This window comes from Alosa pseudoharengus, unplaced genomic scaffold (genome assembly GCF_046254945.1).
Source record: "Alosa pseudoharengus isolate Yale_2024_CS ecotype anadromous, Long Island Sound unplaced genomic scaffold, YU_APseudo_1.1 YU_APseudo_1.1_scf_4, whole genome shotgun sequence".
Taxonomy (NCBI): domain Eukaryota; kingdom Metazoa; phylum Chordata; class Actinopteri; order Clupeiformes; family Clupeidae; genus Alosa; species Alosa pseudoharengus.
Window position 1 is genome coordinate 33,753,964 of NW_027468774.1, and position 18,852 is coordinate 33,772,815.

General features: G+C 41.4%; 2 protein-coding genes across 2 annotated transcripts; one reads left to right on the forward strand and one right to left on the reverse strand.

Annotated features, from left to right (window-relative positions):
* Positions 1 to 192: 192 nt before the first annotated feature.
* On the reverse strand, positions 193 to 1,608 carry amn (amnion associated transmembrane protein). Its single transcript, XM_076266707.1, has one exon. It carries the CDS (start codon positions 1,606 to 1,608, stop codon positions 193 to 195), a length of 1,416 nt encoding a protein of 471 aa, XP_076122822.1.
* Positions 1,609 to 2,516: 908 nt separating this feature from the next.
* LOC143103213 (Golgi apparatus membrane protein TVP23 homolog B) lies at positions 2,517 to 5,859 on the forward strand. The gene is made up of 7 exons (XM_076267032.1): positions 2,517 to 2,588; positions 2,971 to 3,044; positions 3,629 to 3,773; positions 4,045 to 4,134; positions 4,888 to 5,013; positions 5,167 to 5,295; positions 5,427 to 5,859. Exons 1-7 carry the CDS (start codon positions 2,577 to 2,579, stop codon positions 5,451 to 5,453), a joined length of 603 nt encoding a protein of 200 aa, XP_076123147.1. The 5' UTR covers positions 2,517 to 2,576; the 3' UTR covers positions 5,454 to 5,859.
* Positions 5,860 to 18,852: the final 12,993 nt, after the last annotated feature.

Here is an 18,852-nt window from a genome sequence, read left to right on the forward strand (position 1 = left end):
ACTTGAAATTATTTTATGTCCGCAATAAAGGACATTTTACATACGAATCAGTGTATTATGCATTTTCTTTCACAAAAGACCATTACATTTTCAATTATTATATATAACAATTATTGTATCAAAAATGTACTCTCCGATTCTTAGATTTATTTGTGAGATAGGTGAGTGAAAATTCAGCAGGGGTCTGGTCATTTAGGCATTAAAGTCCGTCTCATCATAAGCAGGGTTGACAAAGTGCACTCCCGACTGAGTGATTGAGATGGACTTTCCACTGTCCACGTACAGGTCCGGCTCAGAGGGCATGAGTGTGGGCTTGTCGAACATGGGGTTGTCGAAGCCGTGGTCCATCGGCCCGCCCAGTTCGCCCACCTCACTGCTCTTCCTCCAGGACTTTATGGAGGGCATGGAGGGCAAACTGGGCAGAGTAATGGTCCCGCGGCGGTGTAGATAGACCCCCACGCTCAGCACGAGTGCCACGACCAGCAGAACGGCAAACACCACCCCCACCACAGCACCTGCCCCCGCACCACCTGCATTGCCAGACGACAGCCCTATTTCTGCCTCTTCGATGCCCAGATTGGCACCGTTGGCGCGGGCATCTGAGGCGATGTCTTTCGCTGCCGCCTCCGCCAGCCGGCTGGTGGACTCCCCGTTGTTCTCCAACAGCAGCACTTGGATCTTTGGCTGTGCCGTGCGGGGAATGAATCCCAGCAGCCTCTGCTCCTCCCGCACCTTGGAGAGGCCGAGCCTGACGGACTGATAGTCGGGCTTGTTCAGGACGAGGTGCTGCAGGCGCTGGCGGTACGACTCCAGATTAAAAGCCTCGGAGAACTGCAGAGAAACGATGGCACCGCAGATGTCACAGCAGTGGCCCACCGGGCGAAGAGGCTTCGGGCAGGCCAGCTCGGGGCATGCGACGCTGGCACAGATCCGCTCACGATTAGCCGCGTTCCCACACTCACACCCCGATGGGTCACTGCAGCCAGAGGGCACAACAGCTGGCGAGGAGGAGCCGTGGAACTGCAACTTGCCGGAGCGAGAGGCCAGGTACTGGGAGAAGGAGGAACCGGAGCTGAACTTCTGACCCTGGATGGTGACGCTCTGCACAGGAACCGTCAGCTGACTGGAGGAGACGTCCACGCGGAACGACGAGGCCGGACGGAAGACCACGTCGTCCTGCTGACACGGCATGCTCTCCTCATGCACGGAGAACACGTAGCGGCCAGCCTGGAGATCGTCCCAGGACGCTGCTGCCCTCCAGAGCCCCGGGTCGAACCACTTCAGGCCCTCCGAGTCCTTGAACCTGGCCGTCACTCCGCCCCCGCATGATGGGTCACTGCCGCCAGACGACAAGAAGGCGGCCCCTGGGGCCAGGACCAGCTCCCCGTCCACCGGCAGCCTCATCTCCAGCACAGAGTGTACCGTCTCCACGTACACCGACACCCTTCTCTCAGCCGCAAAGTACACCCTGTCGGTCCCACATGGAACGGAGCCCTTATCCCAGTTTGTGCCATTTTCGTAGTTGGTGTCTGGGATCCACTGCTTGTAGAGGGCAGATGCAGGACTGAAAAGGGCGAGCCAGATTAGTGTGACTGCCTGGAGGGACATCTTCACCGGTTGTGAGTGAGATGACAGAGCAAAAGTGAACTTTGGCTGGACGCTGTGGCATGACTGTCACATGAGAGGGCTGGTTAAGGTCATAGAAGTTGTACATTGTCAGCCCTAAAATTAGTAAAATATTGACTGACAATCCCAGCAACAAATGGATGAAATTGTATGGTTGCCATCTGAGCTACTGCCCTTACAAAAAAATAACTGCATTACTTCAAGTGTCAAAGGAGTGTTTGGAGGAAATATTTGCAGTTCTTATGCAGGAAATGCAGTATTTTGGACACAAAAAAACTGCATTGTACTGCATTCACCTGCATAGTACTGTACTTTACTGCAGAAAAGCAGTATTTTGGACATGAAAATACTACAGCACTGTACTGTAGTATAACTACACTGTACTTTGAAAAAACTGCAGTATACTGTAACTGCAGTTATTTTTTGTAAGGGTTTGCACTGTGCATGTAAGAATGATATTACCCTGAAGTTATAAGGGAAACCCGTAAAGGGATAGCTGTGTAAAGTTAACACATACAAAGTTAATACATCATATGGCTGATGGCTAATGGGAGAAGAAAAAAAAAGAAAAGAAAAATAAGGAAAACTTCACAAAAGACTGGCAGACAGTCAACACTGAATACTAGTAGGCTACAAAGGGTAACTGACATCTATCCTTAATGATTTAACCAAGAGATATGCACTAAAGACATTTAATATATGACATGCAACCAATTTAGGGCCTTTACGTACGAAAAAATAATGCTTCATTAATGGACAACGAGCATAGCATGAAAATATGACTAGGCTACGTGAAATAATGTAAATTGACCACAGTTTCGACAGCAGGTGGCAGTAAGGCTAAAGAACGAGGTCTATGTTCAGGACCTTATCCGAAAGGAACGCTAAGATTCCACTCTGTTTGCATACACGTCACCAGGAAGTTTCTTGTAGGCCTACTACTGAGAGAAATGTTGAGACAGGTAAGCACGAGAGTTCCTCCGTCATGTGAATACAGTAAGATTAAATCGTTAACTTTTTATGCAACGATTTTTGTCTGTGGTGGGGTCCAAAAAGAATAGTCGTGACTGTATGCTAAACAACCTAAAATATAGTCCAATTTAGAATATAATCCAAGGTAGCCTACCATAACTTAAACCTTGCGCTGGCATTTCACAAATGTTCACAATATTTTGTCTGACATGCTATTGCTGTAGGCTCACCAATTACTAATGTAAAAGCTTTGCTAGGTTTTATTAGTTTTCATGGACTCTTTAGTTACAATTTGGTGCAGTGTAGGCGCATGGGCGAAGAAGGCACCTGCACGCTGTGCTCGATTTACGGATAAAGTGTTTGTATTCGCAGGATTCTGTAGAGGGCGACGTGCCCCTCTTTCACGAGGATGAACACGAAGTCAGGGAGAGAAAATCGAAAATGAAGTGAGTAATGTTTTTTCTCATGTTTTATACTGACATACACTCACTCTTGAACACTTTGGTATACCATGCAAATCTAGAATTTATTGTTTGCACACTAAAATGTTACATGCGACTAGGCCTAAACATGAAACCTAGCTGTCGAAAACCTGTCTGAGCACTCTCATTCTGCATAACTAAAAATTCCAAGCCATAGTTTTCAACTTCCCATAACATTATAGGCAAGCCTACTCATGGTTCACTTTCCGAGACACTGAAATCAGAAACTGAACATGCCTTTAAAGGCTACTTCAAAATAGCAAAAATTGACCAAAAACGTGCAAACGTAGCCTAGACTACCTACTGTAGGCCTTTTGTTGTCTATTGATGTGTACTGTAATGGCTTGTCAAAAATCATAGGCTGTATATGTAGAACATATACAGTATGTACTGTAGAAGCCCATTCAACAAGCTCTTATTCTTTTGTCTTTCCATCACTTGCACAGTAACCGGATTTAGTCTGAGAGTGTTATTTAAGGAGGGAAATGTAGGATGTTACAAAACTGATATATGTGCATTTGTATGGTTGCAATATTCTTCTAATTTAGGCACCCCCTGGCATCCTTTTTTCACCTTTTCTTCCGAACTATGGCCATCTTGATTTACCTCCTGTGTGAGCTCTTCAGTGGCAGCTTCATAGTGAGCATGGTAGCCATCATCCTATTGCTGTCATGCGACTTCTGGACCGTCAAGGTGTGTTTACCCTCTGTGCCCACCCTCTACACATACCTGCAGAGGCATAGCAAAACAAATGTGGTCCACACAATTCTGTAATTGTTTTATGTATCTGTTCATTATTTACACTGTGGGAGGTTAAATTATTGTTAGTGTGGAAAGGGATAACATTCAGTCTATATTGAAATGTTCTTATGGCATATGTCATTTTGTGTATTTTGTTTATCAGAATGGCACAGTGTCTCTGAGTGATTCTCTTTACCATCATCTCCTTTTCTTCCCTGGTCAGAATGTGACGGGCCGGTTGTTGGTGGGCCTGAGATGGTGGAACCAGGTAGACGAAGACGGCCAGAGCCACTGGGTGTTTGAAGCCAGAAAGGTATTTAAGCAATAAGCCCTGAGAGGCCGTAGGTTACACTGATTTTACAACAGCTAAGGGGGGTTTTAGGCACTCCGCTAGTGCGTTGTGCCTAACAATGCCGCTTAGTTGTTGTAGAATCAGTGTTACCTACGGACTTGAGTGGCTTATTGCTTTTCTAAAACTGTTACTATAAATACCTGGCAAAGTTTCATAAAGTAAAGGTACAGCAACTAGAAATATAACGAGTTATTCCTAGATAATCATTCTTCCGCCAAGAAATATATTTCCTCTATCTGAATGGTTGCCAAGCAACGTCGAGATGCAGCTACTTTAACTTTTGTATCAAGTTATGGTAGTGCAGTAATATAGAACGAAATGCGGTCGAGGTGTAAGTTTATGCTGCATTTTACAACGGCGTTGAACGTGATTCAGCCAATCACGATCAAGAACCGGAACTATCAGTTTTAGAAAATATAATTAGACCTTGCTGCTCTCTCATGGGTTGCTCGAGGTGTTCGAAGTCAGGCGGACAGGCAGTGAAACAATGTATTCTTCCTCTTTTTGTCAGAAAGGTAGAGCAAAACTGTTTTGTATAGTGTCCTCTTAGCATGTGCAAGCAAGTCCATTTTGAAATGTGTGATATAATTAGTTTATTGGGGCCAGAGATTGAGAGTTTTAAATTGAAGAAGAGGACCATAAACAGTACATTTACAAGAATTTGTTCAGACATGGTACTTGCATCTTAATGAAGCTACAAAACTTCTCTTATAGGAAACCAGCAGAAAAACTGTTTCAAATTCTGAATCAAGGATATTCTGGTTGGGTCTAATTGTGTGTCCAATCTTCTGGGTAATTTTTGTGTTCAGCACTGTTTTCTCCTTCAGGATTAAGTGGTTGGTAAGCTTTCCTATTATCTATTAATAGTTATTTTTGACAAACCAAAGAACAGTCTGAAACAAAATACAGTTTCACTTACTTATACTAAAAGTTTAACATTGGTTTAGAGTGTTTTATTTCAGCAACTCTCATCTTAATTATTTTTGATTTCAGGGAGTAGTTATCATGGGGGTAACCTTACAATGGGCCAATTTATATGGCTATGTGCGTTGTAAAGTGGGTGGGGGCACCAATCTGAGGACTATGGCCACAAATTATCTGGGCCTTCAACTCTTCAAACAGGTAACTCTTACATTTTCCCAGACCAGTTTTGCAACCTTACTTGGCTGACATCTACTTCTGACTCAAATTTTAATTTACACGCCTATAAATCTTCCCCACATAAAGCATCTTCTATCGTCTTATTTCTACAGACACTGAATAAAACAGAGGAACCATAGATTGCCATGTACTGGAATGCCTCATGAAGGATGGGGTGGAACTTTGCACTTGTACTTTGAGGGATCTATTATTCTATTGTGGCATTACAGTGGACAGAGGGCTCTTTGTTATAGTTTAATACTTGTTTGTTGATGTTATCGGTTACTTTAGATGGCAAAATAAATAGAAATATGTGTTGTTTATTTATTTATTACATGGTATTTTCTTAAATGGTACAGATCTAGGTATCATTCAATTAAATTTTAATTGAAAGTATATTTGAAATTGAATTGAATTGAAGGTACAGTATCTACTTAACTGCTTATCTATAGTCTGTTGGAAAAATTGAATTCATTTCCTAAAGTAGAAACCAATTAATTTGTAATTCTCCATGTTGAGCCTTTTAATAAACCAGAAGTACCCTAATCAGATGGTTTTGATATTTAATGTGGCATACAATGAATAATGCACTAGAAACACAACCCTGTGGTCTTTTTCATCTGAACTCAGCGTCGGCATCAAGGGCGGGCTTTAGGGGGCCAGGCCCCCCTAAAAGGCCAGTGTGCCCCCCCCCCCCCAACTGAGTTCTCTCGCTGACAAAAAAAAAAAAAACATCTAAATATTATTACGGCTATGATTGAAATTCAATCCATATTGAATTCTGATGTTGAACACTTAGCCTACTCAAAATGAAACATGATACGGACTGACACGTATGTCAACTATGCTACTGTTGATTGTGTGTGCAAATTGCGCGATGAAGAGGGATTCTCCACTCTCAGACACCGTTGCACCGAGTGCCACCGATACATTTACCACCACTCCTGCAACACCAAATGAGCCTAAATCTCGACCAGTAGGGTTTTTAGACACTGCTGCATAAGAACTTCAGTAACAGGTCTCAAGATAGATCTGGGAAGATAATGAAAAATACAAGGTGACCCAAGCACCCAAGCTGAATGCATGAGCTGTTGATCTAAATAGCAGAACCCGTAAATAAAGGGCCAAACTGACACGTCGCATTTCCTATATTTTCCAATATTGTCCAGTGCTAATGATAAACTCGGGCAATGGAGACGTATTGTGCTTTGGATCATGAGGCTACTTTAAGAGGGGTGATGGAATCGCCCTTTACTGAGTGCAACACAGCACGGGTCTTAACCTGCTTTATCCAGAGGGAGACATGTTTGGATGCAGTGACAAAAAGCCTATCATGGACCTGGCTGGGAAATGCGACAGTGGAGTCCGCATTCGTACCCTGTCGTTGCAAAACAGTACATCTCCAAACTCAAAAACAGTAGACTAACAGTCAACTTTCCATCAAATTTGGTACCTATCCACTTCGTAAATGTGTTAGAATTCGTTCTGTACTTTAAAAAACATTTTGAGCAATCACATAGCCTACATGAAATGTTGTGATATTATCAGTATGTGCAATTTGTTTTTAAGCTGGACCTTACAAGAACATTTTGAAATGAATGGAAAGACACAGTGATGATAAGATTTTGCACTCAGCTCAGCTGTAGCCTAGGCCTGGTAGTGGTGAGTAGCCTATTTACTTTAATTGTAGCCTATGTAACGCTATGTGCTAGTCTATAATTAATTAAACACTAGGCTATGACCCTATGTTCTTGCACTATTTTCCCCCATGATCATATTGTTTCAGTTATCCAAATGGCTCGAAGGATGCTCTTTATTATATGGCAATTTTGGAAAAATAACTTGCCCCCGTCAGTGCTCATGCACCCCCCCCCCCCCCCCCCCCCCCGTTGCTCTCTGGTGCCGACCCTGTCTGAACTTGTCTTGCCAGTGATAAGTCACGTATGCTGTTCAAATTGGAGGACATAGGTGATTATGATATGACATTCCAGACAGAGATACTGCTTGATAAATCCAGACAGAGATAATGTTAGCTTATAAAAGCTGCATTTGACCCCTCACGCTATAACATCAGGGATGAGCAGACAAGAGAGCAAGACTGAGGACTTTGCGTCTGGCAGCTGTAGCTGAAAGTAAGTCTATGCAATAAATCCTTCATCCATGCTGCAACTTTATTGTTGATCAAAGTAGAAACTTCTTGGAGTTCTTGGATAGTATTATTTTTTATTAATGCATGGATTGCAGTATGCATAAAAAGTTATTTTGAATGATTTTACACTGTAATTATATTTTGACATGTTTTACACAGTACAGTATGTAAACAATATAACAGGAGACAGCATGTGTTCTCACAATATACCATTATGCCATATTCTGATTTGGTTTTAAGCTTTTATGTTATTGTAGATATGTACAGAGAATATAATCAGTTATACTGCCAAATGTATCAGTTGTGCTTATTATCATATTATTCTTAACTCAATATTGTTCTTAACCTGACTCTTGAACTAATATTGTTCTCCATATAATGTGTGGTATGTAGGCTACTGTGTATATATATAGCTGATGAAAGTTGCCCATTCATCAGCTCTCTGATTAATCTTAGCCCAATTCATTTGAATACCAAACCATGCAGAATTTGAGGATTAAATAAATACTCAGAAGAAAGATTCACTGTTTTTAACTTTTCTGTAGGCTTAATATTGGGTTATAATGCTACCAATGTTACAGGATAAAACTTTGCCATATTACCACAGTTATGAAATGCTTATGACATTTTTGCATGTCATTCTATTTGCATAGCAATAATGCATTTGTATTCATGTAGGAAACCATTTAATTTCTGGGACTTCCTCAAACAGGTAATGTACATTTTTGATTTTAGAAGACTGTTTTAGGAAAATTTCACTTTGAAAATTGAAAAAAAGAAGAAGAAATAAGAAAACTGTATAAGATGGTCACTGGTTAAGCAGTCCTGCAGAACATTTGAGAAGTGCTTTTCATTTTATTATGGATATCATCTGATGGCATATGCGATAAACCTATCTATTGATAGTGTCAGCGTAATTACTGCCCTGTTAGTGTCTGCTAAATCAATAAATGTTAGATCAAAGTACACAAAATCTGAAGATAAGAACAGTGCTGACATGCAGGATTCATCACTGCCATATCTACTTTTACTTATCATATTAGATTTTAGTAAAATATTAACTATTTTTATTAACTATTTTAATAAAGCTATACATTTCATTTTATCACATAGCTATGTAATAATTGCTAAAGAAGTGATAAATGTAAGGTTCATTGAGGCCCCTGCCCCTGTATATTTTAGATGACAACATTGAGTTATTCAAACATTTTATTTTATCCCCTCAACAGACTTAATCCAGACAGGATGGGTAATGAAACATCCAAAAAAACTGAAACACAGTGTGACACCTGCAAAAAGAAAATCCATGCAGACGATAAAGAACAAACCAGTGGCAAATGCTCTGACTGTTTTTATAAAGACCAGTCAATGAAAAAAGACACAGTGAGTGAAGAGGATGTTATGAAACAGTTAGAGGAGACACTGGAGGAAGCCAAATCATTATGTGACCTAGAGCGCAGAATTGAAGAAGAGCAATGGAACAGGACAGAGGTTATCAAAGAAGTGTTTACATTTGAAAGGAGTCTGGAGACACCAGCCAGTCACAGAGATCAAATTGATGGTGCTGAAAAACGTGATGATTTTAGTGACAGTGAGACCCCGCATCTACTTTGTAAAACGTTTAAACGACTCTTGTCACAGGAATCGCTGACAGCAAGTGATTGTCTGAGCCAAGTTCAGAGCAAGATAATTACAAAACTTTGCTGTACAGCTCAGAGCATTTCTTCAAACACTGACCGTCTCAGTAATATGGTGCATACTGTTTGTCAAGCAGCACGGCCGAATCCATTACAAAAATGGACCCTCTCTCAAACCCTACTTGACATATGGCAGAGTATTCTTGACATGAAATACCCCGAGACCATTCACAGTCTCTCCCCTCACCTTGACTGCTGGTCCACAAAGTTAAGAGGAATCTCTGAGGAGCACAAAAGGGGACTCATTGTATTGGAGCTTCTTCTCACAAAACTTGACCTGCTCACAGAAAAAGACCACAATGAAGCCTGGCTAAATGCAGAAAAAGAGTGCCTCAAGTTTATTTTGAATGAAATTGAGCTTGACACAAACATTAGCTGTGCTCTGCTTGGAATTACTGGGCCAAAAAAATGGACAGGCATCCAGGCTTTAAAGCTGCTAGTAAGCCTGGCTAAGAAGAAGCCACCTTCAAGTGACACAAGAAACCTGCTGGTGATTTTGCAGAGATATCACGTGACTGCAACCTGGACAGACTTAGAAGGAAAAACTGTCCTAAACATTCTCCTGACAGAAATTGCATTAAATGAACTTTGCAAGACACTGAAAGACCAGCTAGCTGAAGGTGATGAAAGACAGTTTAAGTCACTCAGACGTCAAAATAGCACACGGAAATCTGAGAAGATTTTACAAGTCACTTGTGAAAAGCTAAAAGCTAAGAATTCCAAAAGGAAATGGATTGATGCAACACTTGCTGCTTGTGCCATTATCCTTCTTGTTGGTTATCTGGCTGACTACTTCGGACCTTTGTTCCAGGGCGGTGTATACACAGCCTTTGGTGTTTTATTCCTCAGTGCAGTTGCCTGGAGTAGAAAAGATTCCCAGAGAGTGGCCATCTCTGAATCAATTGAACGAAGACAGCAACCAGAGCACATGCTTGATGTGTGTAAAGCTATGCTAACCTTCAAAGGCCTCTCACCCTCATATTATCAGATGGAGACTTTGTGTGAACTTGCATACTCTAGACGAAGACGACCCTGGAGGTTGATCTCTGTGGTTCCAGATGATCCTCCTTTAGCTGCCATGTTGACTGCATTAAATGCCAAGAGAAGTGGAAGGGTCGGGGTTCTACAGGATGTGGAGTCTCATCGGCTGGGCGATTGGACTGAATTTTACCACACACTGAATATCAAAGTTGGTGCGACTGACATGAACGCAAAAGGAAATACCTCAAAATTGAAAAATATGGTTACATTTGGAGACCTGCAAAGCTTTATCAGTGATTATGTGCAGCACTGCCCGTGGGTGGGTGACGAAGAAGAGGTGGGATCTGCTCTCCATCCTAATCACCTGGTATTAGGAGGTTATCTCCCCCCAGAGAGTCTCAAATTCAACAATTTGTCAGAAGAGTCAAAGCTTCTGCAAATACCTCTGTGCACTTTGACAGACTGTGCTGGAGAGAATGCCTCCCAAAAGGTTGAGTTCGTCAGCATAATCTTTTTCGCCCTCAAAACTCTGGCTGAAGTCAAAGGTTCAGAAAGTTTCAAATATGCACCAAATGACAAGCTGGTACACATTTGCAAGACATTCTCAGCGGAACATATTTCAAGGAAACAGCATAGTCTTCTTAGACTGCTTGAAATCATTCTTAGATGTGTTCAGGAGAGGCAGCAGCGCTACCAAGATGCAAAAAAAGATCTACCATTTGAAGGCACACTGTACGTGATGTGTTTTGATGTTTTGATAAACTGCCAGAGAGATTTGTCAAGAAGAACATTTACAGGATTCGCTTGAAATTCTGTCCAACCTTGTGCAAAGGCAGCTCTGGGATCCCATTGAAGCCCTAGATTTGTTTAGTCTCCTAACACAGAAGCTGGGAAGATGTGGGACCTTTCACATGACAGTTATCTCTGCCCTCAGACAGATCAATACACTGAAACACCAAAGAGAGAGTACACCCCCTCCTACCCTTTCCTCTGTGATCAAGATCCTTAACCTGATGGCAGTTAACTCAGTGTCTTCATCTTTTAAGGACCAACATGGAAGGTCAGTTAAAGACATTCTTACATCCAATAGCCACAGTGAAGACTTGTACAAAGAGCTACTAAAGACTATGCAAATGGACAGAGAAAGGAGTTTGAAGGAAATTCTGGAAGAGATACACCAGAGTGGAGACATTGAGGCCAGCATTTGTGACTTGACGAGATCCATTGTGGAACATGTCATGAATCCACCACCTGATCAGTTTGACATAATGTCAAGTCTCAGTGACTTGACTGGAGCAAGGGATGACCCAGAAAAACTGAAATGGATTCTCTTGGCTCTGTGCACAGTAGTAAAGAAGACAATGGGCCTGGAGCCTCGTCTCACTCAGATGGTCAGCTGGTGCTTGCTTGTTTTGTCCGAAACAGGCCGTTTACTGCAGCTTGGGACAGGAGAGGGTAAGTCCTGTGTGGTGGCAATGTTTGCAGCATACCGGGCCAAAGCTTGTAACGACAATGTAGACATTCTGTCCAGCTCCCCAGTCCTAGCCAAACGAGATGCAGAATTATGGCACCCTTTTTATGAATATCTTCAGATTACAGTGGACTGTAATGCAGACAAATCCAGTGATGAGGCCCGTAAAAAATGCTACGAGTCAAAAGTGGTGTATGGCACGGCGGAATGCTTTGCAGCAGACTTTCTCCGCCAGGACTTTGAAAAGAAAGACATCAGACCAAGTCGGGGTTTTCAATGTGTTATTGTTGATGAGGTGGACTCCCTTCTGTTAGACAAAGGTATACAGACTACATATCTCTCACAAGATATGCCAGCTCTGCAACATCTTGAAATAATCCTGGCAATGATATGGAGCATGGTCAGCGTTTATGATTTTGTACCGAACTCAGAGGGAGTCAGTGTCATTCAAGGTCCACTACAACCCTTTTACAAGGCTATGTTTGATATTCTTGGGAGTGAACAGGATGTTGATGATGTTCTAAAGCTGGCAAAACAAAAAAATATCATTCTATATGACTTAGAAGGCCTAAGTGATATTGAGAACCTGAAGAATGTCAATAAAGATACCATGATTGACTTCTTTTGTTTCTGGCCTGGAGAAAGGTTGCATATCGATTTCTCAATTTATACTCAAGATGATGGTCATCTTCAACTTTGCCCAAAAAGTAAATGTGAAGGTGTGCCCCTATTAGTTTTTCAGGGGGGTCACTGTTGCAAACTGTTTTTTGACAAAGACATGCTCTATAAAGCTGTTGAAGATGGAGTGAAGAGCAGACTTAACTACAACAAAGGAAACATGTCAACTTCATCTAAAACCAACTCTGACAACTGTATCCAAATTCCCAGCTTTCTAGAAGAGTTGGTGAATCATAAAATAGGGCTCTGGGTTCGAAACGCATTCCAGGCTCTGGAGATGCAAGAAAATGAGAAATACAAAGTTGAGTGTGATGCCATCTACCCAGTGGATTTTGAACACACAGGTGTAGTAGAGAGAAATAAAAAGTTGGGTGATGGCCTACAACAATTCCTTGAGATAAAACATCAGAGAAAACTCAGTCAGATGTCCATAATCACCAACTTCCTGTCAAATGTCAAATTATTCAAGAAATACTGTGGCCAGATCTTTGGAACAACAGGAACATTAGGTAATAAAGTAGAACTTGAGACTTTGGGAAGAGTTTACGGTGGCCTCCAAGCATGCAGGATACCTTCCTTTAAGCAGTCCAAACTCTTTGAAGCAGAAACTGTAATAGTCAATGAAGTAGACTCGTGGAGGGAGAGGATTTGTTCAGCTGTTCTGAAACAGACACGAAAGACTCGATACAGAGGTGCTCGGGCAACACTGGTAATCTGTGAGACCATTAAAGAAGCAACAATCATCAGTGAAGCTCTGAAACATAAAATGGATAAAGATGAGAAGAAAATGCTAAAGCTCTACGTAGACTCAGCCGATGAGGGTGATGTTATTACCCAAGAGCTTAATCCCGGAGAAGTCATTGTGGCCACAAACTTAGCGGGGCGGGGTACAGACTTTCAGGTTTCTGAAAAAGTCAAGAATGCTGGAGGGTTGTTTGTCATACTGACTTTCCTGGCAAGCAACTGTCGAGTAGAGCAGCAAGCTTTTGGACGCAGCGCTCGGCAAGGTAGTCCTGGGTCTGCACAGCTATTGCTCTGCTCTCCGCATTTGCCAGAAAACGTGCAACATGACCTGCAGAACTACATAGGGCCAGATGCAGTGAGGGTAGAAATGGCCAAGAGAGCCCGTGATGAACTATCCAACTCGAAAACCATTGAAACATTGACACATCATCTTCCAATTGTCACTCAAAGAGAACAGCTTTTCTCTGAATATTGTACAATTCTGGATTCCCAAATCAAAGACCCAGAGCTACGACAAATGACAGCTGCCATGTTAAACGAATACTGGGGAATTTGGTACCTGATGAAATCTGAGGACATAAAACACCAAGGACCTGAACAATTGATACAAGACCTGCATGTACAAATTGTACAAGCTCAGGAGAATTTTAATAAGAATAATTCAGCCCACTCAAGCATATATCACTACATTAAATTTGCCAACAAATACCTTGTTCCCAACAAGAAGGACTACAACAAGAGCTATGAGCTGTACACCAAGGCAATTGAGCTGGACAGCAATTGGGCTGCCATTGCCTTCTATTACCGAGCACTGTGCTCATACAAGAAACAAAACATGAATGTGGAGAATTTAACAGTGGTAGTGGAGGATCTTAAAAGGGCAAAGGAGTCTGTAAATTTGTTCCTCTACCAGTGTCAGGTCACCCAGTGCCTGTTTAGACAAAGTGAAGTCAGTGTCAAGCAAAATGCTGAAAAAGTTCAGCAAATCCCTAATAAAGAATTGGGTGCTGCTAACAAAATTAATGGCAACAAGCTCCAGGAGCAGATGTCTGCCAGGATGCATATGTGGTATTTCTTTCTCAATAACATTGACAAAGCCATTGAGGACATGAGTGCTTTTAAAGCCATGGAAACGAAGGCCACGTTTGTCTTAATGAAGAGTCCTAACATGGATGACCACAGTGCAATGTACAAATTGTATCAGTTAGGCCTGGAGAAAATATTTGGTGTGAGGGAAAGTCTCCGTTTCCGCTGGGAAGGACTGGCAATGATAGGTTTGGGGGCAACACAGATGTTAGCTGGAATTGCACTTGGAGACATTGGACTTAATCTGCTGAATTTGGAGGGGACGTTTGGCGTTCTTACAAAACAGGGATATAATGACATCTTGACAGGAATATCGGCCCTCATTACTGGAGAGTTTTCTTTCAATACCTGGAAGAATGATAAGGTCGCTTCATTGTGCGTTGACATTATTGCCAATGTGCCTACTGACTCAATCCGCAAGAAGATCCACAAAGCTTTAGACATTCCACAGAAGGAATTCTCTCCACAAACAAACACAAAGAATATAGTAAAGATTTTGGCACATTATCAGCCTGATTTCATCAAGAAAAAACGTATAAAATCTAATGAAGAATGTGAGGGAAAAGAGAATGACCGTTCAGTCCTAAAACATTTATGTGACTCGGTGAAGGAGTCAATTGATAAAAAATCTAAGAAAGCCATGAAAAAACACTTTCGAAGTGAACCTCTACAAACTCTGATGATGGACATCATCTCGATCCATGAACCAGAGGTCACCTTTGCAGATAAATCACTTCAGGAAACACTGAAAAATACATTCATGGAGATCAGCGAAAGGGCGACTGAGACTTCATGTAATGGAAAGAGTCAAACACATCTCCTCTCAAGGATTACAAAAGGTCTTGCTAGCAAAGTTGACCAAAAACTAGAGACCATCTCCAGTGCTATGAAGAAAAAATATGAGGCTCAGTGGGTGGGCTGTGCACCTGATGCTCTCATGGCCATCGCAGGTGACTTCAATAAGCAGTTCTGCCATTTATTGGAGGACCTGTTGAAAAAGAGGAAAGTCAAAGGCAGAAAACCAAAGCGACCCATTCAGAAGGATGATGTCAATGTCAAGGCATTCAGAAAAGACCTTCTAAAGTCAATTAGTTGTAAACTGTCCACGGCGCTTTATGACCTGCTCCAGTTGACCCTAGAACATCAGCAGGTTGAACTGCTCTCTAGCGCCATCATGGATCAGGTTGACAAGATCAGGCCAAAAGCCTACCACAGTCAAAACAGAATGCCACCGACAGTTGGGAAAAAGCCTGGTATTATACGACAGAATACCAAACATATTATATCAAAACTGGAGAGAAATCTTGATCACAAATATACAGAATTATGAGAAGTCAGTTAACTAGCTTGTTTCTAGTCTACTCTTTACTAACACACTATTAGAAAATTGAAGGTTCAACAATGTATAAATTACACTTTTGTGTTGGGGAAAGGGATATTTTCACACAAAAGATTATACTACTTAAATAGTATGAAATTATGTGTTGCTTATACAATTGATGAAGGATTTGTTTATGTTGGATAAAAAATTATTTTAATATTGTCTCCTCTGCAACATATGTATGCAACATAATTACAAGCACAATTGTGACATTCAAACAAGATTTATTAAACTCATTTGACTGTATGATGTGATTTCGTCTCTTTTTAATTAACCTATTGGGGTCATGTATACTTGCACTAAGGGATAATTACTGAAACAATCCAGGTTCACGGTCTGTACTTTGGTTCCTGTGACGCCTTCAAATCTCATAGATTTCTTGTACAATTACAACCATATTACATTTTCCATAGTGCCTCTTCAGGATCTGCTGGGTCAGGTTTCCCAACAACGTATCTAAGCACGTTAAGAAGACTCTAAAAGTATACCTTACTAAAGTTGTTTACTTTTGAGTGTGTTTCCCAAACTATCTCTTAAGAGTGTTCTTTCCAATGTATACCTTCATGACCTTAAGGTACACCTTAAGAGGCTAATCCATGTATCTAGCATTGATTATGGTCATTCACATACTGTAGGTCTGAGCATGACTGTGAAGGTGACCATAATATCAATAGGAAATAAGCAAGTCAAAATATAACAATTTAGCAAATGTGACATCTGTAGGTGACATGTAGGCTAACTCAGATTTGTTTTTTTAAGGGGTTAAACATCAAAAATGTTCTAGTTAGATTGTAAATCAGAATTAGAAGTGAATGTACAACCTCCAAATGGTCAGTCTTCTTCAGTTTTAGATGTTATTCAGAATTTTTTACAGAAAATAGTCTTGACTTGACAGCCTCATATTGACTTCCACTGATGTATAGTAGGCCTGGTAGTCCATATATCACGCTGTTGTCTGTAGTGCATAGACCTTAACCACATTGATCTCAATAAAAATGTCAAGTTTTTGCCTGAAATTGCACTGTGCCTACTGTATTTACAAGGGCATTGTTCCCACCTCTTTTGGGGTCAACCATCAAATGCTGGACCTCTATAGAAAGCTAAGAACCTGTAGTTTTCGTAGGAAACAGTCAAAATCAGGGCTTTGAACCGATTTTTTTTCCCAATCGGTTCGTTCCGAACAGAAACGGAATTATAACGTTTCCGGTTATGAGTTCCACCAATAAATTGACGTTCCCGAACCGGTTAGAACAAAAAAATACTGTTCCCGGAACGGTTAATTTCGTTCCTGTCAGCTGTTTAATGCTATAGAATTATGTCACATCTTTCTCATCCAGCTTAAACCAAATGTAATAATATTACAAACATTATTACATAATAATAATTATATTATTAATAATAATAATTAAATAGGCCTACAATTATTTCAAATGTGTAGTTTATTGTTAAAAGAGAAAATTTCCACACAAACGTAACGACATTATTAAGACACATGGTTATGTCACTCGGGCAACAACAAATTGCAACTGTCGTCGGGGGAAAGGCCATCCAGTAGGCCTAATCAGGGGCGCCTGCAGGAATTAATGCTATGGTAGACACACCCATCACCCCCCCCCCCCGCAAAAAAAAATCACTCGTGAACAATATTTGTCCGTTTTAGGTCCGTGCATTGGTCAGCAAAAAAGTAGCCTACATAGCATAACAACATCCACATGCAATAATACAACGACAATGTCTACAATGACCTATTCATTTGGACAACTTGATACAGCCCTATACACAAATCCGGCGAAACACGGAAGTAAAGCAGCGCCGCCATTACTGCGTTGCCTTGCTGCTAAGGAAGTAGCAAAATAATGTGTTGGTCCCGTAGGCGGCTGTAGCAGACGTTAGCTGTAGATGCGAAATCTTCTTCTTTTTCTTAATTTTTATTTAGTACGTATGCTGTTCAGTGATGCCGGGAAAAGCGTGTTGTGTGGTCGGCTGTTTTAACAACAGTAGGAATATACAGACCTAGAATTAAACCGTTTGTGAAATTCACAAACCTTTGTTGCACATTGAGTGCCCATGTTTACAGGCTTACGGATTACACAGAGTTCCTTGTCGAGTGGAGGACCAAGATGTGCGTTAAAAGTGGATGAAATACATACGATTAATAAAATAATCCTGAATACCTGTAAGAACATGTATTTTACTGCTACAAGTGGTCATGGCTAATAGTTATTTGCAACTTCTGAAGCTTGTGAACATATTAGCAACACAGCTACTAATGATAGCATTCGGTTTATTGTTGTCATTAATTAATACACGTCTTAATACATTATGTTGTCAATAAATTACCTTAATCGGTAAGTTTTGGCCACTGCCTGACATCATCTACCCAATGTTCCCTTTCACCTGACATTTTTTCATGAGCAGGATCTCCTATTTGATATTCTCTGACAGGATGCTTTCATTGAAAAGCCATTAGCAAGTGTCACACCATCACACTACGCAGGCACGCAGTAATGGCGGCAGGCAAGATGGCAGCGCCCATAGATATATACACTAGATGTCGCCTTCTGCTTCTAAGCATGCGTCAACACCGCCGCCATCTTTGTACAGGGATCTGAAGCGCTAAACTAGTTCTCCTGTATTGTCAGCGTTACCTATTTAGCGACGTTTGGCCATCCCCAGCGATAGAAAACCTTTTTAGCGATTAGCGACAAATTTGGGAACTTCTCACAATGATGACAGATCGGCTTCTTTGTTGTTGAAACGTAAGAAAATCACCTTTCTCATGGCTTTGTCATTTATGAATTCAGCTACATCTCGTTTGCCCATGGCACTGACCCATGATTATAAAAGTAACGACTGGCGTAGCCTATGTAGTAGCAGAGGTAAATGTTCTACAGATCTACAGCAGCTTCTGGTGAGATTACAATTTACATGAGTAAACGAGACGAGGGGTATGTGGCCTCAACCAGAGCCTGTCTAGAAGAGCCTGTTTACTTTCATTGTATCGAACCTGGTTGCAGTTTACTCATTGTTCCTCTAGGGGCCGCCGCTAGCTAGTGCAGAATGAATGGGAGTCTATGGGGCTAGACGGGTAAAATGTATCTTTATTATCGTCTTAAGCTTAGTTTTCTCTAGACTCAACCATAAATACATGCCTGTCAGTTGGAACAACCCAAAAAACTAGATAATTGCTTGAGATTTTGACGATTTATGGTGATTTTATTTTCGCTAGATCTTTGCCCAGATTGACGCTAATGCATTATAGAGGAGTGGATCACTGAAGCAAGATGGCGTCTCGATTGACGCATTCGTTCCAATGAACAGCAGTAGTCAAGGCGACATCTAGTGTATATGT

What these genes read in the sequence shown, in the direction of transcription:
- LOC143103213 (XM_076267032.1), top strand. An exon ending in GCGACTTCTGGACCGTCAAG is followed by an intron (nt 3,774 to 4,044) that starts GTGTGTTTACCC and finishes TTCCCTGGTCAG; the next exon opens with AATGTGACGGGCCGGTTGTT. An exon ending in GCCTTCAACTCTTCAAACAG is followed by an intron (nt 5,296 to 5,426) that starts GTAACTCTTACA and finishes TTATTTCTACAG; the next exon opens with ACACTGAATAAAACAGAGGA.
- amn (XM_076266707.1), bottom strand. Translation starts at nt 1,608, where the DNA reads ATGTCCCTCCAGGCAGTCACACTAATCTGGCTCGCCCTTTTCAGTCCT.